The 24,631-nt window shown below is 44.4% G+C and overlaps 2 protein-coding genes and 1 long non-coding RNA gene across 9 annotated transcripts in view; 1 reads left to right on the top strand and 2 right to left on the bottom strand.

The window, feature by feature from the left end:
* Positions 1-325: 325 nt before the first annotated feature.
* On the bottom strand, positions 326-6,538 carry LOC120831152 (tumor necrosis factor receptor superfamily member 10B). 4 transcript variants are annotated; one of them, XM_040196364.2, is made up of 10 exons: positions 6,266-6,538; positions 4,233-4,344; positions 4,019-4,147; positions 3,795-3,909; positions 3,610-3,701; positions 3,308-3,403; positions 2,625-2,665; positions 2,280-2,537; positions 1,919-1,961; positions 326-1,794 (listed from the first exon to the last, which is right to left on the bottom strand). In XM_040196364.2, exons 1-10 carry the CDS (start codon positions 6,278-6,280, stop codon positions 1,496-1,498), a joined length of 1,200 nt encoding a protein of 399 aa, XP_040052298.2. In that variant the 5' UTR covers positions 6,281-6,538; the 3' UTR covers positions 326-1,495. The 4 variants fall into 4 exon arrangements, with proteins under 4 accessions (XP_040052298.2, XP_040052301.2, XP_077943480.1 ...); XM_040196367.2 differs by having other exon boundaries at positions 2,448-2,537; positions 6,266-6,479; XM_078087354.1 differs by having other exon boundaries at positions 3,795-3,906; positions 6,266-6,411.
* An 822-nt stretch (positions 6,539-7,360) lies between these two features.
* On the top strand, positions 7,361-12,535 carry LOC120830773 (uncharacterized). The gene is made up of 2 exons (XR_005713941.2): positions 7,361-7,657; positions 10,885-12,535. It is a non-coding gene; the product is annotated as an uncharacterized LOC120830773 (long non-coding RNA).
* A 3,720-nt stretch (positions 12,536-16,255) lies between these two features.
* The window catches only part of unc5db (unc-5 netrin receptor Db), a 133,274-nt gene continuing 124,898 nt past the window's right edge, over positions 16,256-24,631 (bottom strand). For 2 of the 4 annotated variants that reach the window (XR_013452074.1, XR_013452075.1), the window contains 4 exons: positions 22,684-22,848; positions 20,691-20,869; positions 18,579-19,159; positions 16,256-18,469 (listed from right to left, as the gene is read on the bottom strand). Coding sequence is in view for 2 of the 4 variants with exons in the window: in XM_040195668.2 (XP_040051602.2) it covers positions 18,892-19,159; positions 20,691-20,869; positions 22,684-22,848 (612 nt within the window). In the remaining 2 variants the exon portion in view is untranslated. Of the gene's footprint in view, positions 19,160-20,690; positions 20,870-22,683; positions 22,849-24,631 lie in introns of all 4 variants that reach the window. The other 2 variants (XM_040195668.2, XM_040195669.2) reach the window with 1 other exon arrangement.

Here is a 24,631-nt window from a genome sequence, read left to right as displayed (position 1 = left end):
CTTGGTTTTGTTCTGCTTTGCATGGTTTTGTGTTTGAGCATTTGGTCACTGTTTTTAATCATAAAGCTTGCAGTGAAAAACGATATATCCGGCACTGTATTTGTTTTATAAAGGGAGAGACATTGACATGTTACTGGAGGACAAGCACAGGGACATTAATCATGGCAAGAGTCCATGTCGTAGTGATAGCTGGAGAGCATTGGCGTGATGGTTTACTGGGATACCTGGACAAGTCTTACAGTTGCTGGTACCTTTTAGCGATTTGGTGTAAAGACGTTGCGTGGTGATATTTAAATGCAGTTTCCAGACAGATCATTGAGGCACGTTGGCTGGAAGAAGTATTTATTCCATTACAATCATTAAAAGGAAAATGTGTGCATAAGTTAAATTAACAATTGTAGTTAACGTGTGCTAACAATCTAGTGTTAGCCACACAGGCTTTTAGCGAGGAAGTAAACTTGAATATGATTCCAACCTTTCACACAACATGTGGAATAACAGAGCAGCGCTGCATAGACTCAGTGCTAAACACACTGACCGATCAATCCCAGTTCATGGTGGAACTTTCCCAAAAGAATATTTGGAAAAATGCAACAAAATCATCAACATACAACTGGAGTGCGTATTTTAACACAACTGGAGTGTGCATTTTAAATTTTGTTTACTCTTTAACCCCTTTTTTAAATTGACAAAGAGCTTGTAACTTGTAATAAAAAAAACAATTCACCGACAAAGACAGGAACTGAGATAAGAGATAAAAGTGAAATGTAACATGACTAAATCCTCATAGAAAATGGCAGATAAGACACTTAGTAAACAAGTAGATCTCTTTCTCCCCGAGCTTTGTAAACCTCCTTGATGTCAGTCTTCAGGACCAGGATCAGGACTGAAGCGCATGCATTGGCATGAGGCACGCAATGTCGTTTAACATCCTAGCAGAACACTTTCAAATGAACATGTGTGCATAGTCAGGCACAATGAACACAGTCAAAGATAGTTGATCTCTAACTTAATAACTTCATACTTAACCCTTTGATTCAGAAGCTTTTTGTTTCATAGCTGCAAGTTCGATCACAGTCACAGTTGAGATGCGTGTGACTGAATAAATAAAATGCATCTTAAGAAATAAAAATTATAAATAAAAGGTCTGACGAACATCACAGTCACTTTCTGAAACTATAGACACATCTAAAAAGCTGGGGCTATTGGAACGGAGTAAACTGATTAAATAAGCGGCCTCTAATCAAGACTGCAAACACTTGTGAGGAAATGAGGAAGTCTCATCCAGTCAGAAGGTTTAACGCTGGCTGGCTGAATAAGCTCACACATCAGAGCTGTACAGCGTGGCAACATGCTCAGCAGCCCACGCGGTGTTTGGGGTGGGAAGGCCTCGACATCTGACCAGAATCGGCCGATAGAAGGTTTCTCCACCAGACACCTGAAGTCATTAGTGATACCAGAGAGGTTCAGTAGACAGAGACCAAGGTGAACCAAGTCAGGGAGACCCCTGAGCCTCCACGTAATGGCCGTTGCGAATCGCCTCCTCCTTGATGATCTCGGCGGTCCGTCTCTGCTTCAAGTTGAGCAGCGCTCTCAGCAGGTCGTTTAAGGTGGCCCCCCGGCCCGCCTTCTCCACCCAAATGGTGAGCAACTCGTGGATCTTGTCATCGTAGGTAAGGTGGTCCTTGCTTTTGATCACGTTGTCGGCGACATCGAGGTGGCGGAAGAATCGCCTGTGCAGGTGGAAGTCCACGTCCCCAAAATACTCAAAGCACTTCCGAAGAGACTCTTCTCCTGCGGGCGAGAATACAGACGCTCAGTCAAGCTGGGAGCCGCCAGTCCACAAGTCATTGAATGAGTCACAGCAGGGCTGCAACAACACGCAGCAACACAAGGAGGAGAATAAGAACAACTTTACCATTCACAGCAACAAGCTCGGGGAACTCCTCCTCCTCCTCCTCCTAAAAGACAAACAATCATTAATACAAAGAAGTCTGGCAAAATTCCTATAACCAGAGTACAACTTCCTCGCCCAGAATGTATTTCAGGGTCAAGTGGAAAGAAAATGCAGGCCACTGCCTCGAGTACACCTTTTCAAAGCTCTGATACGCACTACTTTACACTATTTTGCATGTCTCGAATGAATAATGAGGACTCCGGCACGAGCAAGCAAAGCCCTACTCACTGCAGACACCAGGAGCATAAGCACGCGGGAGGGAAGGAAGCGAGGAAGGGAGCAAAGGATAGAGGCAGGGGTGGAAATCAGCGCTCGCTCTCACCCTGCGGTCGGGCTGCACGGGGGCCGTGGGGCCGGCCTGGGCGGGGGGTGCGGGGAAGCCGGGGTAGGGGTAGGGGAAGGCGGTTAGATTGTGCTGGGAGTTACTGGCTGAGCTGCCGGGGCTGTCGCGCAGCGCTTTGCGCTCCTCCTCTGCGCCGCTGGCTCTCACCAGGCGCCACGGCATCATCCCGCCCAGGCAGCTCAGCCTCTGGGCCTCTCCACTGCTGCGCTCGTTGCCGCTGTCCTCGTCGCTGTCAGACTGGGGGGAGAAGATACGAGATATATAGATATATAAAAAATATCAATACACGTAAATAAATAAAAGCATTTAAAAAACGGGACTCACGTTTCCAGCTTTCTGCTTGTCGTGTGGATTCATCGGAGAGTCTGAAGGGGGAAAGTAAAGTGAGAATTGCGCAATTTAAAGAGTTTCCCCAAAACCCGCGAGCAGCCGTTTCACCGCACAGACATGTGACTTCGATGTACTTTGGCGGATAAATTGAGACTTAATGACAGTCATAGGTAATAGCGCCTGTGGCCACAGCGATGAGTTTGCCAACAGCATGACTAAGAGGAGAGTCTCATGTTTGGGCTGAATAATGAAGACAAAAACTTTGTTAGTATAATTAAAGCTTGCTCGCTCGGTCTGTTGTTTCGTTTAAGCAAGTCATGCTGGCTTGGCACATATCAAATAAAAAGCATTTATTTGTTCTTGTAAATCACTGTATTCTTTATAAAAAGGTGCGGTGTTAACTTTCAAAAATACACCACAAAACCAATCAAGGCAGCAGTGTAAAAGTGTTTTTACATTTGATTTCCTTTGGCAGGTCCTAATACGGCACCTGTTGACCTGTTGCTTTGTAAAAGCGGATCAGGGATTCAACTGGAGCCTTTTCTTAATAAATAAAAATCTTTAAAAGCTGTTCATCACTATTCTTTATCGCCATTTACACATGGAAAATGGAGGATTTGTACATTCTCAATTACCCAGATTTTCTTTCTTCTTTTTTTTTTTTTTTAAACACACACCTGTTGCTGTTCGACGTTTCAACACAAAACATCCGAGTACTCCGATGGCAACGAGTACTCCGATAACGAGTACAGGCAGCCACCACAAGGCATTTCCTGAGAACAACAAAGAAAACAATTGACAACTATTAGTACCAGATTATGAAAATACTACATGTTGAGCTTTGGTATTTTTCTGGTGTTGCAGCATCACATTAATGTGAAGTCAAAATTATGCATTTTTGGCCTGGAAGACATTTGTCCAGAACAAATGGTCCGCATGTCTCCATGAGTCTGGTCTCAGGAGTCACGCAGTCGTGTACCTGAAGCAGGGGAAGCGTCCAGCTGCCCCTTCTTGCATTCTGTGTTGCTCGTGGCGGTGCAGTTCCTCACTATCACTTCATCTTTTTTACACCTAGTTTGGGGAAAGAAGAAAGGAAAAGATGAAGGACTTCAAATGGGTGCGTTCGCCTTAGGGACTAATGTCTCCGATTGAGAAACGAGTTACCTTAAGCACTTCCTGCACACCTCGCACGGCTGGTCGGGGGCACAGAAGCCCCCCGCTTTGCACTGACATTCGCCGTCCTGAGTGTGAGTACACTGCCGTACAACTTCCTGATCTTCTGAGAAAGTGACGGGGGAAAAGTGGTCGTTAGCTCAGAGCAATTCGAAATGGTTCACGATGTTTGTTGTGATTCCATCTGATGGTGTAACGCGGTGGAGCAGAATGACCTGGGCGGCACTGCGTGCACTTGAGGCAGTGATGCAACACGTTGGCGTGTTCGATGAAGGTCCCGTCGTCGCATTCCTCGCACTTCCCCTCCTCTCCATGTTGGGTGCAGGGCGACGCTTGACGTTTTCCTAACGCACACAAAACGCACAAATAATTCACAAAATGTACCACTTTATTGACTCTTGAAGTGGCTTCGGTGTCCATGCGTCTTACCGGCTGGACACTTGGAACAGCAGACGCCGTTCGTGTTCTCCAGGCCGTCCTTGCATTTGGGCTGCGGAAAAGCCCCCGAGGGTTTGAGGAAGACGATCAAAATGCAAAATACCTACAGGGGACAAAAAAAGAAACAATTGTAATCGTTTGTTCTGTTGACTGTAGATCTGAGGCCATTCAGCTAATAGATGAACAAAGTGTATCAGCCACAACCAGTCAAGTTGAAGTTTTTCCAAAAAAGAAATGTCATCCCAATCAACTTGGGTGAAATTGTCAGAATTAGCATGTTTAGTGTTTAAGTGCAGACACTTAAAACACGTCTTGCTAGAGAGTTAATGGAGTGAATATTAGCAGACTAATCTATAAGGACTTATCGTCAGTCGCAGCCACAACATTGAGAAGGATAAAATAACCGAAGGGTGTCGCAATCTCCAACGTGGTTCTTTGTTTTGGAACACAGTGAACTAAAAGTTTGATCTTTAGACCACTGCACTGAAAAAACAGGGTATTTCATACGTTCAAACTCTTGAAAACAACCCTCTATATATGTTCATAAAAAAGGCATTAAACGACGTAATCTTTGCATGTGCATTAAACAAAAAAAGTGTACATTTCATAGGCAATTTCTTTGAGTTCAGTCCGGAGGCGACTTGTTTACACTGGAATACTGATATCAAAAGCTCTAATACTCAAAAAACATGAGTCATTTTCTCGTGATTAAGATTACGCAACTCTTTGTGAGGCTGCGCCCGACCGATGGAATGCACTTCCGATCACGTAGGTAGGTGTGATTGCAAACATGAGATTCAAGCCTGTCGAAGGAAAAGGAAATCCGCTACACTCACTAACCACCAACCCCATCTCAAACTTACAGATTTCACTGACACCATCTCAAACTTACAGATTTCACTGACACCATCTCAAACTTACAGATTTCACTGACACCATCTCAAACTTACAGATTTCACTGACACCATCTCAAACTTACAGATTTCACTGACACCATCTCAAACTTACAGATTTCACGGACACCATCTCAAACAGATTTTACAAGAGAGGAGACAAACACTTGTCAGCTGAACACAGATGTCAATGTCAACACCTGGCCAGGTGCAGGAAATAACCAAATAAGGCAAACCTGCACGACCAGATTTGTTTCACACCCTTCAGGTCACGTGCCCTCAAACAATTGACCGTGACGTCAAGGCTGATTCCAAATAAATAGAACATTATAATAAATAATAGAATACATAAGAGACAACTTTGGAAGTTTAAGAAGAGATTTTGGCAACCAGCGTGTCCACAATTCCCAAAACATTTAATTTGATGACAAATTTTACACGGTTGCTTCCTTGTAAAGCAGATATATCAAAATCCAGGTTTTAAAAGCTGTGATGCCGTTTAAAAGACGCCCCCAGCGCCGACTTCAAGAGGAATTACTATGGAATTGATTAAAATGCAGATTTACGGGAATTTATGAAATATACAAGATATATCTATAAGATATACAACCCACGTATTCTTAACCGTAGATTGGAGCCACACTTTAAGGGGCAAGTTTGGGCATAACGTAGGCAAAATAACCTTGTTTACGAACTGGTCCATTCTAATTAGTATTGAGCCGCCCGAAGTCAACTTATGGCGACTTTAGAACCGACGCGTCGCGGTCACCGGGACAAGGAGCACGAATGGCTGTTTAACTTGTTGCTCCCTGAAGCTTATGAGGAATTTCGCACCTGGGACTCACAGGACAGAGAGACATTCCGCGAGGACACACGTTGGACAGGAGGAAAAAGCCCACGGACACTTTCAGTCCACAAAACGCGCTCACTTCATCCGATTTGACAGAAAAAAGCTCCCCTTTTAACGGGTAACAGGAGGAAGCTTTACGGGCAGAAAGTTACGGTCCCGTAGGACGTCATGCGAACGGAGACTCGGCTGCTTTTCACTCTAACGTGAAGTGTCATTATTTATAAAACTTTAGCACAAATTCAATCAAACAGTGCCAACAAGTTGCCTCCCAGCAAACTTACCAAGCGTTTATCCATTTCTTCGTGATGATGTCGCCGGGAGAGATACGCGGGCTCCGGCGTGCATTTGTCAAGTGAAGGACTCCAGCCACGCAGGTGCTTTCCGCCTACGGCAATGACGTCATCCAGTGGGCGGGGTCACGCCAAACGTTCTAGAACTTGTTCTCCACGAAAGAAGTCTTCATTCAGTAAATGTATCGTGAAGACGGTAATATCCTGAACGGAAAGAAAATACATGCGTATAATTAATGCTTCATTAAGGTTAGAACGTTCTCATTATGTTTCCACATACAAGTTACGAAACTCATTAAACGCCATGTACAGATAAATGCACCGTGCATTTGTTTCTGTAAATCTATCCACGTATTTGTCTCTAATGAACACATCCTACACAATTAATGTATCCACTGTGCTGTACTATAAAATTAACAAGTTTTTCTTTTTTTTTCTTTTACATCCGTTTCTTTGTTAGTTTGCACTCTGCTGCAGTAATCCTGTCAAGACTTATTAATTTGACAAATTATGTTCATTACAATAATATATTATTCTTATTGTAAGCTATTGTGTTCCGGTGTGGGGGCTTTTGTTGTGAAGGGGAGAGGAAGTTGGTGTGCTGTTGAACTGGGGCTATTGGGAAAAAGAAAGAGAAATAAAGTTGTTTCCTTTGTTCGAAGTATAGGCGCACCCGAACCATTCGCTACATTATTAATGGAATGTACAATAATAAGCAGTATTTTTCATGCAACAAGTTCAAGTGGAAGCACATTTTCCTTTTGTATTTTATGACCCTTAAAGTGTACCTGTACCTGAACTCTGGACTTTATCTTTTATATAAAGGTTTGATATGAATGAGTTGAGTATGGTGTTAAGTAGCACATTGAAAATGCCGATGTAAGGAAATAACTGATCACTGATCACAGGTTTGAATCATTTGTTACCTGTTTAGTCTAAAAATAAAGCTCTGACTCGACTTTGGACATGAGTCAGCAATGCATGATTGTTAATATGCCGGGATGATTGCCAATACAGTCACATGCTGGTTGCTGCTCATCCAGCCGCACCTTTTATTTTTCCAGCAGGTTAAGCCACTCTGACTTTAGACTAAGGGGAGGGGGGCAAGGTGCAGCGATCGACTACCTGAGCTAGCTACGCTGCTGGACGTGCTCTCGTTCACGCTGTGGATAACTGCACCAAAATACTTTCCTTCGATCTCTTGTCTGTGTTGCGGAGGCCCAAGCCGGTGATTTTTTTTGTATTTTGCAGGAATATACATGAGACCGATATTCCTCCAAAATAGGAAAGAGGCTAAAGTGGTGATACTCTGCAAGTGCTCAGTGGGATTATCTCTGGCTGTGGAGCAGGAGCCCGTCGACAGAAGAGTTTACTGATTTGGAGGTATGAGAGTTACTTTGTGGATGTTGCCTTAGCCTTTTTTTCTTAGTTTAGATTACCACCAATTTAAACTTATGTTTGGAAAACAATGTATCTAATTAAATAATGTATCAGTTGGACACATTGTGTTCTGGGTCAAGATGTCGTGGCGCTTAAGATGATCGTCTACGATTGCATTACAAAACACATTGCTGTTAAAAACATCATATCATAAGTAAAAAATCCCGTTTAAAGTGTCTGTGTTAAAATATATGACTTTTTCACTAATACTGCATCTAACAAAGAACATAACTTTGTCCTGCATGAATGAAGGCTGTCAGACGTCTGTGTCCTTACAGCCCCGCCGCGCTCTAAACACACCTGACGGCGTGCAGCAGACGCCAGTACTCTCATCACCAGCGTAACAATATAACACAACACAACCAGACTTTTACTTTTTTTTAAATGGGCCAATTTGTGGCCACCGCCGACAGACAGCAGCTGTAAGTTACTAAACTAAAGGAGACTAAACCAAAAAGGAAGAAACTGAACGGCAGCATGACATCGAGAGGTCTAAATGTGTGTGTGTGTGTGTGTGAATATGTATGTGGTTGTCTGTATACACAGCAGCCTACGCGTCACCTCCATGAACAAGCAGACGGGCGACGGACCCAGACTTGCTCAGTGCATGCTGGGTAACCCCCCCCCCCCCCCCCCCCCCACCTCATGTGCCTGCACAGGATTGATAAAGGAAACGCGAGTGGTGTCGCTCGGAAGCATCCAAGTCATTCTTTGTGCTGAGTCGACCAATTTCCTCTAAAGCGACAGTTCCACCTTCGCTTAATGAAGTCTGACCCCAGTTCAGTTTATAAATCCAGCACATGTGATAACACACATATACAAGTATACAAGTGCCTCCAGTGGCCGAGTGGGGACGGATCCACTCGTGCCGCGCTGTAGAGCGTGAAGTGAGCGACTGCTCAGAGTGGCTCCTCTCGGCTGTGAGGCCGTGCAGCGGGACACACCGGACATGCTGTTGCACGACGCCCTCCTCGTCCTAAACCATCCTCCCCCTTAGCGTTTGTGCGCGTGTGGCAGTTCAGCGATATCTGAGGAGCGGTTGTGCTGCAGCCACGCAGATACGCCGGCAACAGGAAGCTCCGCTGAACGCCGGCGTGCGAATACGCACACAGAAGCCTCACGGCGTCCGTAGGGATGCTAAGCTAACAAGCTAACATGGAGCTGTGCTGCCGAAACGGGGTTCACAGTTTGAGCGAAAACCACGGCCGTGGGGGAACTTGGTTTGGCCACCCGTGGTCTCAGCCCGTCAACATCTTGGTGCGAACGCCCTGCACGTCTGTGTTTCCCCGTTTCACGTCCACAACCGCTCAGCTTCAGGCCCACAGAGTCCGCCGCACGCCGAAGGATTTACCGTTTACCGCCGCACGCTGCTGCGACTTCTGTTTTCGGTGATAAGGACGGGGAGGAGGATGAAACCTCTGAGCCGCCTTTTCCCAGATAAGGCATCTATTTTGCACAGCAGCGGCGACTGTACTGCTTTCTGTTGCACCAAGGTCAAGATCAAGTGTCGCGATTTGGACCATATCATTTATCTGTCTCCCACAGGCCCTCCTGTGTATTCGGAGAGGAGCGCTATGGGGTGTGGGGTTAGCAGGACCTTTTGGATCCAGTGCAAAGTGCTGAAGTGAACTTACTGTCCTTTTCTCTGGGGGAATTGTTCTGTACAAACGTCAAGATAACCCACACAACGAGGAACTAGTCGCCGGCCAACGAACATGGAGGTTTACACGCAAGATCAGACGGCTGCAGCGTCACATAATTACAGTTCAATCAGGAGAGACTCGGTCCGAATTGCCAAACATTTGTTATACATGTATAACAATGAAATAGTGCACAATCTTTGGCGATTGGACTCCATCCTAAACCAGGATAATCGGCAAAAAAAAAAAGAGCGCTGTACTGTAGGGAAAAGGGTCTCGGCAGAATCCCCCCAAAAGATGAATTTATATGAATAAAATAAACAGTATCTTGCCGCTTATCCGCCGCAGCGTCCTAAGCAAAAGAGAACTTTAGTCACTAGATAAATGGTTTACACTAATGTGCTGAGATCCGACTGGTCACGTTCTACCCGGAGGCCGCAGAGGTCACGGTCGAGGCCACCCCCATCAGTCATATGCAAGACTTACCGAGTCTAAGCCCCTAACGGCGTAAGACGTGTTCGAGTAGAAGACTACTTCTCTGACAAAGAGGCCTTCTCCGGGTCTGTCAGCCCATATGAGCAGTGCAGGGAGAGGAGGTCTCGCGGATCGGGAGGTCTTCAGGCTGCCGAAGCTGATTCTGAAGGCTAGAGGAGAAACACACGGACCCTTTCTAGAGCGTAAGGCTCTATAGAGTATGACCACCATGCAGGCTTTCAAGAGACAATGTCAGGAATAGCGAACACAGAGACAATGTGAAGAGACAATGTCCTTGATTGGATTGCGTCTTTGTTTTCTTTTGTATTGTGGCACCTCGATAATGGTTTCTTGTGGTTTCGTATCGCATCCGGTTTCACAGCACAGAGAGAACCCTTAAAAGGTTTGACAGCAACGATATGATTGGTTTAGAGCCACAGCGCCGCCCCTGTTGGTCTTAAACACCTCCGCTGATCGGATCATTCCGGAAGACCGGCTGAGGCATATCTAAATCACGCGTGGCAGAAAGGGAGTCTTCCTTCCAGAACTACCGCTAAAGCTCCATTTACATCAAGCGCTGAGTAGAGCTCGACCCGCTTCCGGGAGGATGCGTCCAGTGGCCCCAAATCCAACCAGACCGTGCGTGTTGCTCAATGTGGCAGCTGTGATTGCTACGACGGATCATCTTCCAATTGAGAGATCGGCTTTTCGACCTTTGACCCCTCCTGGTCCACGTGTCGAACTGTCGCTCGGGCGAGAAGTTCAACGGCAAATTCAGCGTCTTGCCGTTGTCTTGGTTAAACAATGATAATTTAAGAAATAACAAAGCTTCAATCGAGTGCACAAATCTGTATGAATAGACTATGTTGTTGTTTTTCTAGGATCCTAACCTAAGGAGGAATGCTGTCAATAAGTATAGTAGTTCCATGTGTTGTTATTCATTTATTCATCAAAGCCTGGATCACAGTGGAACTCCACTGATAGTACGTCTGTGTTTATTGGGGTTGTGCACTTTTACTGCTTACAGAAATAGAATTTTCCCATCTTTGATTAAAGGTAGCAGAGTGCCGCTTGGGAAGCATCTTGGAGTAAAGTCTAAGCAAGCGAGGACACCGAGCAGTGCGTCATCAGATAGCAGCCTCCCTTACAGCCCATTTCAACGGGAGCGCTGTCTTGGAGACGGAGCCTCTGGGAGTGGACGTCAGAATGATTCCATTGGACTTTACTCCAAAGACGAAGCGAATGAGTTTGCTCAGATAGTAGCCGGCACCATCGTGTCCATAAGAAGATTCATTTTCGTCCAAACGTGAAGCTGCGCCTTCGCTTCAGAGGAAGTCTGATGAAGAGCATCGAGTGTTGGTCTGGTTTGGAGACTACAGGTTTCAAAATGATAATAAAAACCTTCAACAGGCTTCTGTAGCATTCTCTAAAGGTCTTCATCAGCTGCTGTTAGCATAAGGAACCAGAATGCCTGAGCCTACTCAATAATTGTGAAGTAATTTGGGACTGCGTGCTTCAAAAAACCTTTAGTCAAGTTGAGGTCTTTCAACTGTACATTTATTTTCCAAAAGGCTGCATATACATTTGCAATTTCTACTGTACAGAAAACATCCCAAAGTTTCATAATTATAGATACAATATACCACAAAGCTGCCTGGCATTACCAAACATAGATTTTCAGCACTAGAAAAGCTTTGCAGCCTATTCAATATTATAATCTTAAATACTTTTTCAACTAATACCTTTAAATGTATGTCAATATGATTCATTTTTTATTGATTTTTTTTCATCCGCATTGGTACTTTACAACATTCACCATTTACAGTAGTTAAACAAGGCACAAGAATAGTGATATGAAGCCGAAGGCCATGCGTAAAGCAAAAAAGAGCATGGGGTCGACTAATTTAGGGGACAGAAAGTCATGGACAGTGGACTTTTTATCTCATGAAACAGGGTTAGTCTTACACCAAAGCAGTATACATACTGAGAATATGTTTGTTTGGGTGTGTATGAGCTCACAGTCAAAAAACTGCATTTCGACACGTTTTTGAGAGGACAAAGCTAAAAGAAATCCAGAATGAAGGGGCTTGTTGAGGGCGATGCTCGCTCTCACTCCCAGCTGGTCATGAGGCAACTCTTCACGGCCCGATGCATCAAACCATGACACTCAGGGCCCTTTCTTCAGCGCTTTTGCAACTGGCTGTTTACGGTCCTACACGAAGGGATGCGAGATACTGTACATTCAGTTGTGGTAAAAAGTTTACACTTGTAAAGAACATAATGTCATGGCTCTCTTGAGTTCCCAGTTATTTCTACAACCCTGTTTTTTCTCTGATAGAGAAATTGGAACAGATACGTCTTTTTCACAAAAATCCTTCATGAAGTTTGGTTCTTTCATAACTTTATTATGAGTTAAGTTAAAAAGTGATCAAATCTGCTGTGTCAAAAATATACATACAGCAACATGAATTAGCAATTTTGGTGACTTATAAAGTAGTGTCAATGAAATGAGCTTCATAGCCTCTTAACTTCTTTTGAGTGATTATGACTGACTAGTCAACCGGGAAGCACCAATAAAGCAGATCTGCCAAGAATTAGAAGCTGCTGGAACACAGGGGTCAGTGTCCACAGTCAAGTGTGTTTTGAAGGAAGCTCTTGCTCCAAAAGTGGCACCTTAAGGCTCGACTGAAGTTTGCTGCTGATCACACAGACAAAGGTGAGACCTTCTAGAGGAAAGTTCTGTGGTCGGACAAAACAAAAATTGACCTGTTTGGCCACAATGCCCAGCAATATGTTTGGAGGAGAAAAGGTGAGGCCTTAAACCCCAAGAACACCGTGTCTACCGTCAAGCACGGTGCTGGTAGTATTATGCTGTGGGGCTGTTTTGCTGCCAATGGAACTGGTGCTTTACAGAGAGCAAATGGAATAATGAAGGAGGATTACCTTCAACTTCTTTAAGATAAGTAAAAATCATCAGCCTGAAGGTTGTGTCTGGGTGTTCCAACAGGACAATGACCCCAAACACACATCAAAAGTGGTAATAGAATTATGGTTTTAGAACGGCCTTCCCCAAGTCCTGACTTAAATCCCATTGAGAACATGTGGACAATGCTGAAGAATCAAGTCCATGTCAGAAAGCCATCAAACTTAACTGAATTGCACCAATTCTGTCAAGAGGAGTGGTCGAAGATTCAACGAGAAGCTTGCCAGAAGCTTGTGGACGGCTACCAAAAGCGCCTAGTTGAAGTGAAAATGGCCAAGTGACATGTAACCAAATATTAGCGCTGCTGTACGTGTATTTTTGATCCAGCAGATTTGATCACTTTTCTGTCAACTCATAATAAAGTCATAAAAGAACCAAACTTCATCCATGTTTTTTGTGACAAAGTATCTGTTCCAATCACTCTAAGAGAAAAATCAGGGTTGTAGAAATAACGGCAAACTCCAGAGCCATGACCTTATGATATATTCTTTACAAGTGTATGTAAACGTTTTACCACAACTGAATTTTGTCAGGGGAATATAAATCTCAAGTAGTTGAGAGCTGCAGTGGTCCCGTCTTAGTAGCCTTTTTCCTCCGTTAAAGGGGATTTCCAGGGATTTATTCCTCTGCTGATGAAAGGGTTTTGGGACGGAGGACGTCACTGTAAAGCCCTCTGAGGAAAATGTGCAATTTTGTTTGTCAATTGATAATATTTCTATTTTCTTTGAACATAGTTGAATTTCATACAAAATACTTTAACTTTGTAATGAATGTACCTGTGTGTGTATTTATAGTATAAATGCTGCTTCAGCAAAAAATCTTCTTTTATTAATAAAGTAACTATCAATCTATCCATCAAACTTCATCACAAAATAATTCCTAAAAAAACATCTTAGTTTGTAAGTTCTTAACCAGTTGTTTACTATGCACACCCGAGGGTAAGAGAAGCTGAAGTGTGGTGATAGTAGCAGGCTATGGTAATGAAAACAGTCTTTATCGTATCAGCCAATAATCCATCAGCTATAAAGCAAACCTCAGAATAATACATGACTGTTGTTTGAGGAATTTACCGTCACTGCATTTTTTGATATCTAGTCTTCATGCATATAAGCTTTTCAAATAAATAAGATAACTAAATAACTAAATAAGATTAAATAAATAATAAAATAAGATAAATAATAACAACATGGGTAGTTTAGGAAACAAAACCATTTGGTTTGGTTTAGGAAAAGATTGCGTTTTGTGTGAAATAAATACACGAGTGCATACTAATGCAATAAGGTACGAGGCGGTGTACTTTATCGTCCAATAATGTCACAGTTCGTTGTTGGGTGACAGTTACATTACTGAAGATAAGCTACGGCCTCAGGTACCTTATTGTTTTTATAATACGGTTAGCAGCGAAATTATACTTAGTAAGTAAATATCTGGCTTTCAGCACAAAATAGTTGGAGCCACCAATTGTTGTACATCGCAATTAGTATTCTAGAGAAAAAATAGTCCCCGTACGTGCGTGTAAACAGCGTCGGGTCCCGCATGACGTCATTCATTCACATCGCCATTGACGTCCACCTTAATTGTCCGGTTGCGACAGCTCGAATTGTTTGAAACTGATCGTTTGTGGGATTTCCCTTTTTTTGGCGATCGCCACCGAGCTAAAAGCTGGAAAGTAAACTAACGGTCACGTGAAATCTGACCTGCAACTTTGAGTGCACAGTGATACGGAACGCTCCACAGCTGCACATTAGCGCCCAATAATGTTCCCCTCGTGACCCCCTCTCAACCAATCAGAACGCTGGATTTCATCTACCCGCATTATAAACGTATATAATAAATACTTAGTAGGCTACACTATATGGGCGACCTAAGATGCATAACTCTGGTTTAACGATGTCTTTTAGTTCCAATCACTACATAAACATCAGCCTTCTGTTTGAAGGTCCATCGGACCCGATCACACTGTGCAACGCGGCCGAGCCGCTGTACTTGACCAGTAGGGAGGGAGAACGGGCTGCATGATGGTACTGCACGGATGGGATGCTGTTAGTGTAACGTGAGCCACTGCAAAGTATTTCAAAAGACAACATTTCCATTTTTTGACACTCTTTTCTTGCAGGAATTGAAAGATTAATCCATACACAGTTACGGAAATAAAAAGCATAATAGGCAGAAGAAGAAAAAAATACCTTTCACATTCCTCCCATACCAGCTCAAATTATTTAAAAGATGTAACTTATTTGAACTTATTTGCAGAAATGCATAGTGACGATGCAGTTATTTTTATCAAGGCAGGATGAAGCCATGCAGATGTGTCAGGTCTGATATATATAAGGATGTATTCAGAGTCATCATATCATTCCTGATAAAACCGAGACATATTCAAAATAAAACTAAAAACATCCCAAGAGAAAATCAATTGAAAGAATCAAGTTCCTTGACAAGGAGCTGTGGGTTGAGTTTGTTGAGCCGACTGCAGAGAAAGTACCAATTTTTATTCAGGTCAACTCTGTAGCTGAGTTTTAGGATAAAGAATCGGTCTCTCGTTTTGTCAAAGTATCGCATACTAATCTCACTTTTTGAGAGTCTCAGCACCGACATTGTCCACACTCTTTGGGGATTTGTGGCCACAATAGGTCCTAGAGTGGTTAAATGCAAAAACTGAGTGTTTTATGAAAATACGGCGTTAGAATACCAAAGAAGCCAAAGCGTCACATACCACATTACTCATACTGTATGATTTTATTGTTTTAGTGAAGCTCATTTCCTATATTTAGATACTGGTGAGAAACAATAATTGAATAAAATGCCATTTTATCTTTGCTTATTGCAAAATTGTTTATTTTTGTTTATTTGTATTCAGCAACCCCAAAAACCAACAAAACACGTTGTTTGCAAGTTTTTTTTCTAGTAAATATTGGACTTAAACTTAATATAGGGGAGTTTCCTGCTTATTTCTGCTCATATTAACCCCCACATCTGTCTGCCTCTGTAATTCATTCCTTTTTTTAAATCTGACCCAGTGCCACTATACATCTGCACATCACACAACATGTGGTACAAAGTATGAATAATACCAAATAATAGATCAACATTTGTGCACACTATGTTTCATTGAGCTTGAAATTGTCATTCTGATGTCTGTTGTCATTCAGGGTTTCTTTTCAACATAAACTGTTTTTTGTTCCTTCTTTGTTAATGTGAACTGTACTCTGTATTCTATATTGTAGAAGGACTGTGTTTAATTTGTGCTCTTCCATACTTACACTTACTTAAACCATGAGCACCGGGATGGTGTTCTCATAATGACTGAAAAGCTGAGTGTGAAACACTGTCCACCTCAATCGTTGCTCTCATGCTACCTGTGGGGAGGGAGGGTCCCGGGTCCCCCCCGAGAAGGCGGCGTATTTTCCACCTCACATGAAACAGGGGCCACACACAAGCAACTAAAAGTAAAATCACGTACACTTTTATTCAGTTTTAGTACATTTCAAGTCAAGGAAGCAAACAAGTTGGCAGATATTTTGGCGGGAAACGATCAAGGTCAAATGTCGGCGCTACTGCTCCTTCCGATTGACGTTGGCCATTAAAACGAAGAAGAAACGGTCAAAGATTGTGAAAGTCTTTCTGGCAGGTGTGTAAGAGCCGTGTTTGAGACCCTTAATATGAGTCAAAACTCATGTACAACTCATGCGTACGCAGCGTACCACATGTATCCGAATTGAGACAGAACATCAGGTCCTGCTAGCATACAGCAGCAGCCCGATGGCGTCGGCGTTCCACCGCCGTTCCTGTACGTAGACTCGTGAATGTAATTTTCCCCCTAATGTTAGTAACGCTGTGTCTCCGAATCCCAGAGGAACATACGGAGCGCTGTGGTCACAAACTAATCTCCAAGTAGCACACGCCAGGTGCAGATTCATTGATTGTATCACATTTACAATCTTTTTATTAAATTTACATTTTCTTTCCAGTCCTGCGGTCAGTCAGCTCTTTTTAAAAATGGAACAGCTGCTCCTACGGCTCCTCGCCTGTCTGTGGTACGCTACACTGGCTAGCTATCATCTGTTTCCGTATTGATAGGTCCCATAGCAAGGACCATGTTCCTGCCTTGACAGTACAGTGGAGGTGAATGGGTGTAGATGTGTGGGGACTGTTTCCGACATACAGCACCAGTCAGTCGGACATGTTTTATCATTTGATTCAAAGTTCTCTGGATTTTCCGGAGTAACTGGGACATTTATCTTGCTGTTCATTATTTTCAAAGTAATCTTTCAACACTGAGCAGCCCAAATTACATTTGGATCACCATGGGTGGAGGCAGAAATCTCAGGTGCAAATATCTCAAAAACTATTTGCATGGTTAGATGCACCCAGGGCTAAGTGAGAGAATGTGTTCTCGCATAATTTGGCTGGCCTTAATAACCCAATCAGCATCTCTCTGACAGAGATCCATTGTGATCTGAGGTTAAACATGTTAACATCTTAGCAGCACAAACCCTGGATGTTGTTTATGAATGTATTTCATGTAAAAAGTTTCAATCCCAATGTGGATTTTATGCATTTTCTGGTTTCAACTAGTCCCCAAATAGCTGGCTAAAGCTTGAGCGGTTCAGTTTGGCACAGTATAAAAACCAGAGAATGATTTAGAGGGCCAGTGTGTACCTTTAATATTCCTAACTATAACTTCATTGCTGTAAACCTCTCGTCACGTCATGGTGTTGCACAACCATGAACTCAGGAGAGAGGCTTTCCGGTTTTAACTTGACCCGGAAGTTAAAACCGAACCAAATCCTACACACTGTCCCTTAAAGTTTCAAAGTGGTTTTCTTCACTGTAATCAATTTCGCCACCCCGTCATATTGTCCTTTATGATGATTCAACTGGGATTGTCAGGCAGTACTACATGCCGGCAAACCTTTCACTGGCCGTTACCGTAGTGATTGACACAAAACAGGGTTTGCCATTTAGATTTCTAGCTTCAAATACCCAGAACATTCTTCCCTTTATCTCCTGCTATGAATGGGTTTTGTTTCAGTGTTTCCCATAACCGATTATAACGTGGAAAAGTCTGCAATTAAAAAAGAAAAAAAGTTAATTTTTATTTTATTTTTTGTTATACTCCACGCATGGCAGATCCACACTGACTGTCGCGAATATGTCCGTGTGACGCTCGCAGCCGCGGGGCAGAGACCCCTACCCCCCCAACCGGAAGAGAGACGGGGCAGACTGGTGTGTGTGGGTCCGATATGCCGACTGTGGGCCGGATGTATTGTGGGCAATTGTGTGATAATGCGGCATGTGCTCCCTACCGTTGCAGGAAATGATGTTTCATCACTTCCTGTAATTAACTGTAACGCCACGGTTAAAAATGTCACTCTGCCACATTACAGCACGCGCATGTTTTTATCCAGAGCCTATAACACACACCTATTTAGGATACTTGGCTTTCAAAGTTCACAATCACAGCATTTAAGCAATCGGCAGCTTCTTTTGAAAAATATAGTATCGGATGTCAAAAAAGTAGCTTCTAAGTCCTCATTCATGGGTTGAGATGGGGAAGTTAAATCAGATGTCACTGCAACAACAACTCCACAGTTGTATCACCTTATTTCCAGATGAGAACGTCTATGCAAATATGTTCAGCTGCCGCGTGGACCACTGGGAACAGAATGGGAGGCGTTAGGGGGGCGAAAGCGTGTCCCATCCTGTCCAACATACTCAGGAAATGCTGCAATGTGCACTAAAGGTCGGGAAACACTCCACTCACCCTCTGAGCTGGAAGATGAACACAGGCGGAAGGGCAGCTTTGACTTAAAAAAAAAAAACAAATACATGAAAAGGGAACTTGAGATGGAGTGAAAAGGCAGAAAAAGATTTACAGTCCTTCCTCAGAGGGGTGGAGCCACCGCAGGTGCCGCCTCGTCTGCATCTGGTGGAATCTGGTCGGCACGAAGACTGCTGGCGCCGTCTGCTCACGACCTCTTGACCTTCCAGTGCACGGCCACAGTGCGTCGTCCCTTACCGGCTGGGTGCTTCCGCAGGAATACGCCTCAGTTTGTCACTTCCCCCCCACCGCCCTCTCAGCCCGTGGATTCAGGAGCCGAGTCCTCTGACGTCTGATTGGTCAGCGTGGCCGTTCCACGCGCGCAGCCCGCTTCAGCGTGACCGACGTTGGGCCGCGCCTCGTCCTGGTCCTGGTCCTTGGGGGAGCTTTTGGAGTGGATCTTGCCGATCTCCTCGAGGGCGCTGGCCAGGGAGTCAAGGTCAGCCGTGTCCTGGTGGCGAGCCTCCCACAGGTTCAGTATGACCGCCGACGGACTCCGCTGCTTTGCAAAATACGCCAGGTTCCTGCAGGAGGAGCACACAAAGCTGGGTTAACATTGACCTGCAATGTGCTTGCTGATGCATTCATCTTGTTAATGAAATGAGTCCGATGGATTCTGTGGATACGTCAAATTCGTCTTGTTGAGGACAATTTTGATGCACACAAAAAAAGGTTTCTCAAAAGTTCTCAAACTGTCCTGAAAGCATCGTTTTCATCTGATCAAAAAACATATTAACTCAAAAACGTTTGGTGCTTCAGTGAGTATTGTAGGAGAGGCTTGGGAAGTAAGGCAATCCTTGGAAAAGTGTTACATGATGAGGACAGATCCAAAAAGGTGACGCATTCTGTTTCAGTTATAGAAATGCACATTTTAACAATAAATTTAAAAGAAGGAGGTGTAGCAGCAGTTTGGCCAACTAGGTTGAGAATGTGTCAAATGGGTCCCTGGATGATGACATACATTTTCTCAGGTGGAGGCTAACATTTCTTTTCTGTCACATTAATTCACATATTTGATCCAAAAGAAATGGAAAATAATCCAGTTATGTTACTTTAATATTGTGATACTTGGATAAGGTTACTGACCACATTTCCTAACAGCTAATGAGTCATTGCCTGGAAACAGTGTTCATGAAAACCAATGTCTACCACTGACAGGTGGCTCACTAATGTACTGTATACATCAAATGATATCAATAAATGTTATTTACTTTAGAATTAATAAACTGATAAAGAATAATGGGGGAGAGGAGGACACTGAACAAACTGCTATAAATTATGGATCATCAACCACTTGATGTAATAAATAAAACATATACTTATTCCTGAATGAATAATACAAAATCCCTACAGTATGTGTCCTTGGTTTTCATTTGACTGTTATGCAATCCACTCATTATATCTTTCACTAACTAGAAAACAATGCACGTTGGTGCAACGTGTGCACGCATCATGTGCTGCCGGCTCCAGTTGGAGGCAGTGTTTCACTGCCGCTCCTCAACGCTACACAAGAGCACAGACAACGTAGCAGCCTGCAGCCGCTGGGCACATCGGGGTCAGTTCAACGCCGCCCAACGGGGAGCTTATCTGGTTGATTTGGAATCCTGAATGACTCCAAGATACCAGCGCTCCATGCATCATGCACTTGGGGGATTAAAGCCGCCATAGCAACACAACAACTGGATTGAGTAAATATTAGCGTGTCATCGTTAATGCATATTGTGATCAGATAAAAAAGAAGTAGGACAAACAAGTGATGAACAATATGTCCGGCAGACCCGACAGAAATGCTAAAGAAGCGTTTGACTACACACATTTACTCCTTTGAAGGAGATTGTGCAACATGCGCACAGTGTAAGCATTCAATAGACAATAAACACAATCACTGTGTGCTGTACAATGAATTAGCAGTCCTGCTGATTAAGTCAAAACTCGTGAGGTCAGCGGCGCGCACGATAAATAATCCTACTTTGTGTGAGTGTGTTGCCGCCGAGGCTACTACGGATATAAAAGATGCCAACGCCCCGTCAGAGAGGACGCACACCACACACTCACCGGTCTAAGTGGAGCTTCTGGGCTAAGAGCTGCCAGTCCTTGCCCTTGGCGTTGGCAGTGTCGAAGGTGGCACAGATCCTCTGGCGGATGGATGAGGGGATTTTGAAGGCCTTGGGCCCCGTCTGAGACGTGATGGTGCAGTCGGCCTGCATAAAAAATGGAACGGACTCTTTTTCAGCCTGGAGGAGTAGAGGAGAGCAGAAACAGGCTCGGATTAGACGGGTTACGGATTTCCTTTGGGGCACGAGACGCTGCGGTCAGTTTGAATTCTGATCAGTCGCAATGAATTCCAACAAGGTCGAGGTGCGCACATCATAGCGCCACGTCCACCTCTTAAATGGGCTGTGACCCCAATAAACTAGCTCATTCATTGGCCATCCAGATTCTGTAAGTGTCTATTATTTTTCGCTGATTGGCTACGACACGCAAGTGTTAAATGTATAGGCTCAAGTGCCTCATCACAAAACTGCTCCTTCCTCTATCCTCACCATCACTTCCTCACAGTATTTGACCATATTGTAAATATTGAACTTTACTACACAGCAATCAATCAAGAATCCAAGGTGACAGCACCCTTTGTTCCATTTCTACAAAGGAGAAATCTACAACCTTTAAAAGGGACAATTCAACACCGAAATCAATGGCATGTATTTATTCTCTCCCCGGAGTGCAATTAATCAATCAAACTGGTTCTTTAGGTGATGATAACGGAACGAGAATAATATTTGCAAAACTCAACAGCGATGCGTCTTTCCAGAATGAATGACCCGGATATTCAAGATAAGGAACTATTTTATTTCTACCAATCTAATTGCAAAAGTAAGTGCACATGTCACCAAAACTCACAACAAAACAATCTGAATTGATCTGTTTATGCTGGTAGCGACTGTTCCATCTGCCAATTAAGAGTCCATCATTGACTCCGTTTGTTGCCTCACAACGGAGAAGATACGCATCAAAGTGAACCAGCAGCACACACACGAGCTCGCCGGAGCGCACACGTCGCCTCCCGGTGTTCCTTTTAATTCTCATTTCACCGGCCACAGTTACACAGCTGGCTGGAGATGAAACCACAACAGGGAACCAATGAAGTCAGCGGTGGATATCTTTTATTCTCTTCCCCAACAAATAAACCACCTTCTTTGTGCGCTCTGTACATGATCCACCCAACGCAGACACACTTTCCGCTTGGCTGCAGTGAAAATGTGGAAAGGTGTCTTGAGAAAGCATCAGGTCCCCTGTAACGTCTCTCAATGCTTAAAGGACCGTGAACCAAAGCCCGTTGTTTACGTAATGGTAACCGCCATTTATCCGTCAGACAGTTTCATGTAAATCCGACTGAAATGTTCAAACTGTAAAACACAGTGTGGACGAACATACAGGCGGTCAGGTGGCTCTTCTGTGTGCGTGTGTGTGTGATTTGATTTGTATTCGTCTCACAGCGCCGATAAACACTTTTATTTCTTCCTCCTATCCGTCGAAACCCAAACTAATCATGAGGGTCGGAATAAAAAAAACGTAAAAAGGCGATTAAAAATAGTATTTTACCAGCGACTGACTGCGGCAGTCATAAGTTTTGTTGGCCTTGAGCTGTGACAAGCACGTTTGCGACTCCTTATGAAAAAAGCATTCAGGTAAAGTCAATGACCAACACTCCCTTCTGGCTTAACAACTGCTGTCACGGCGCTCTTGAGTGAGGATCTCGACCTCCCACCCGCTCAGCGGGGGGGGGGGGGGGGGGGGGCGCTGTGTCCCGATGTGTGCTGGAGCTCCCTGGACGAGTGAAAGTCAAAAGAATATGTGCAGTAAACACGGTGGACAGCTGGACCTCGGTGGTCTGTGTTTAGCAGGAATCCGTAGTGTCCTGGCTGCTCTATTAATACACAACGCAGGCTCAGGAGAGCTGACACACGCCAGGAAGGTCACATAAAGGTTGAGCGGGAAAGCAAGACGACAAACCTCACCCCTCCCTCCCGCAGTTCCGCAGCCTTACCTCGGCCACGGCCGTGTAGACCTGCAGAATCTGCTCGTGGCCTTTGACCTGGCGCACGCTGATTTTGCAGGAGAGCTGGGCGGTGGCAGGGCTGAATCTCTCCAGGGAGAAGGCACAGTGCAGGGGCTGCTGGTTGCTGCACCACACTTGAGGGAAGGAGAACTCCTGAGGAGGCAGAAGGAAAAGGGACGGGGCATCGGACGGAGAAATGAATATGAGCATGCTAACGAGCTGGCCAGGGCCTTCACTCCCTTTATTACCAGTGATACTTTGCCTAATGGCTTGATGCAACGTGGCAGGAAACTACTCATATTATTGTTTCATCTTCTCCAGGAGGAGGATGACCGGTGGCCGGACATGCAGTTGGTGGCTAGCTGTAACAAACAACATGTATATACAAATATTGCATAGAATTGTCAGCCTTTGCCCGATGTCTCTAACTTATTCCTATTCAGGGTCGGGGCGACGGGTGACATGGGCAGAGGCAAGTTACAGCCTCGCGATAATATACGATTATTTTGTGCAGTAACTCATAGTTGTTGCATGTGGTAATATGAGAAACAGGGAAAATGACTCTGAAGCATAATTCATTCCCAGATAACGGGCTCATCTATGGGGGGAACGTCAGTAGGGACCTATAAACAATTGTTAGTGAAAGCTGAGTCATTAAAAGTGGCGGCCGGTGTGCCTGGGGACGACTCAACGCCTTGTGGCTTTGCTGCTCACAGCCGCACACGAGTCGGGAGCTGAGGAGAGGAAGGGAGTGAGGAGAGGAAGGGAGTGAGGAGAGGAAGGGAGTGAGGAGAGGAAGGGAGGGAGGAGAGGGGGGGGGTTTGACGTGGAACACCGGGACGCTCTTTAGCACTAAAAGCTGATTTGATCGTGCGCCGCTCGGCTATCGGGATTGTCTTCGAAGCTTTCAGCCCCTTAAGCAACAATATCGTAACAGCTCAGCGTCTCTTTGAATGGCAACAATGACGCACAACACCGCGGCGGTCTGTGAATCCTCACGCCGGTGCATTTAATCACTTTAATCTAATGCCGTTTGCATCCTAATACTCCCGGAAGCCAGACCAACACAAAGCCATTACTCTCAAGTCCGCCCGTCTTTCTGATTCTGAAGTGGCGGCAGGATGCACAATAAAAGAGCAGCGTTGCAGCTTGAAAAACATTAATATAAAGTGAATCAAAACCAGGTAAATTAATGTTCAGAAGAGGATCATTATCATGAAGCCAGACTTGTCTTCTTTGTAGTAGCCTACGTACAAACAATGGGGCCAAACATTACAGCCCAAAACTACATTTATCGTGCTGATAAATACATTGGATCAACGAGTCAAAGGAAGTTGCGCCAATTTAGTTTTTTCCGTTTCAACACAGCTGTTCACCCGATGCCTGCCGATGAGCTCGTTCATCTATTTGTGACTTTGTAGGATTCAAAAGTGATGCAGTGGATTCGCTCCGCACCTCTATACACGCCGCGCTGCCTGGTGCACATCGGTGATCACGCTCGCGCTCATCAGCAAGAACGCGCTGTTCCCCAAATACAGCTGACTTTAGCCGCATACCACCGACGTCAGTCGAGGCGCCGGCTCTCGCTTTGTTTCAGCGACCAACGTGAAGTATGTTCACTCACTGACGTCTCTATTTTGAGGAATGAAATCGACATTTAAACGCACTGGTTGAAAAGAGTCTTTAGAGCTTCGCTAAGCCACAAACGCTGCCTCTACTTCGCCGAACACAATCACGGCGAACGTGGAGTCCACCTTGTCACTACCCGCACTCCCTGATCTAATATTGCCAAATCTCTTCGAAAAAAAAAACCAGAAGACAATTTCCTGGAGAAGCAGACAGAATAGTCTTTGACATGTGCGATATATCCAGGATGTGCAGGATGGGATTTAGCGGTTAAAAAGATAAAGGTATAAGAAAGATGTAACACCGATGA

The sequence above is a fragment of the Gasterosteus aculeatus genome, chromosome 13 (assembly GCF_964276395.1).
Source record: "Gasterosteus aculeatus chromosome 13, fGasAcu3.hap1.1, whole genome shotgun sequence".
NCBI classification, from domain to species: domain Eukaryota; kingdom Metazoa; phylum Chordata; class Actinopteri; order Perciformes; family Gasterosteidae; genus Gasterosteus; species Gasterosteus aculeatus.
The sequence above is the reverse complement of the archived record's forward strand: the minus strand, read 5'-3'. Positions and strand labels throughout refer to the sequence as shown.

What these genes read in the sequence shown, in the direction of transcription:
- LOC120831152 (XM_040196364.2), bottom strand. An exon ending in GTGTGCAGGAAGTGCTTAAG is followed by an intron (nt 3,702 to 3,794) that starts GTAACTCGTTTC and finishes TCCCCAAACTAG; the next exon opens with GTGTAAAAAAGATGAAGTGA. An exon ending in GAAACGTCGAACAGCAACAG is followed by an intron (nt 2,666 to 3,307) that starts GTGTGTGTTTAA and finishes TTCCCCCTTCAG; the next exon opens with ACTCTCCGATGAATCCACAC.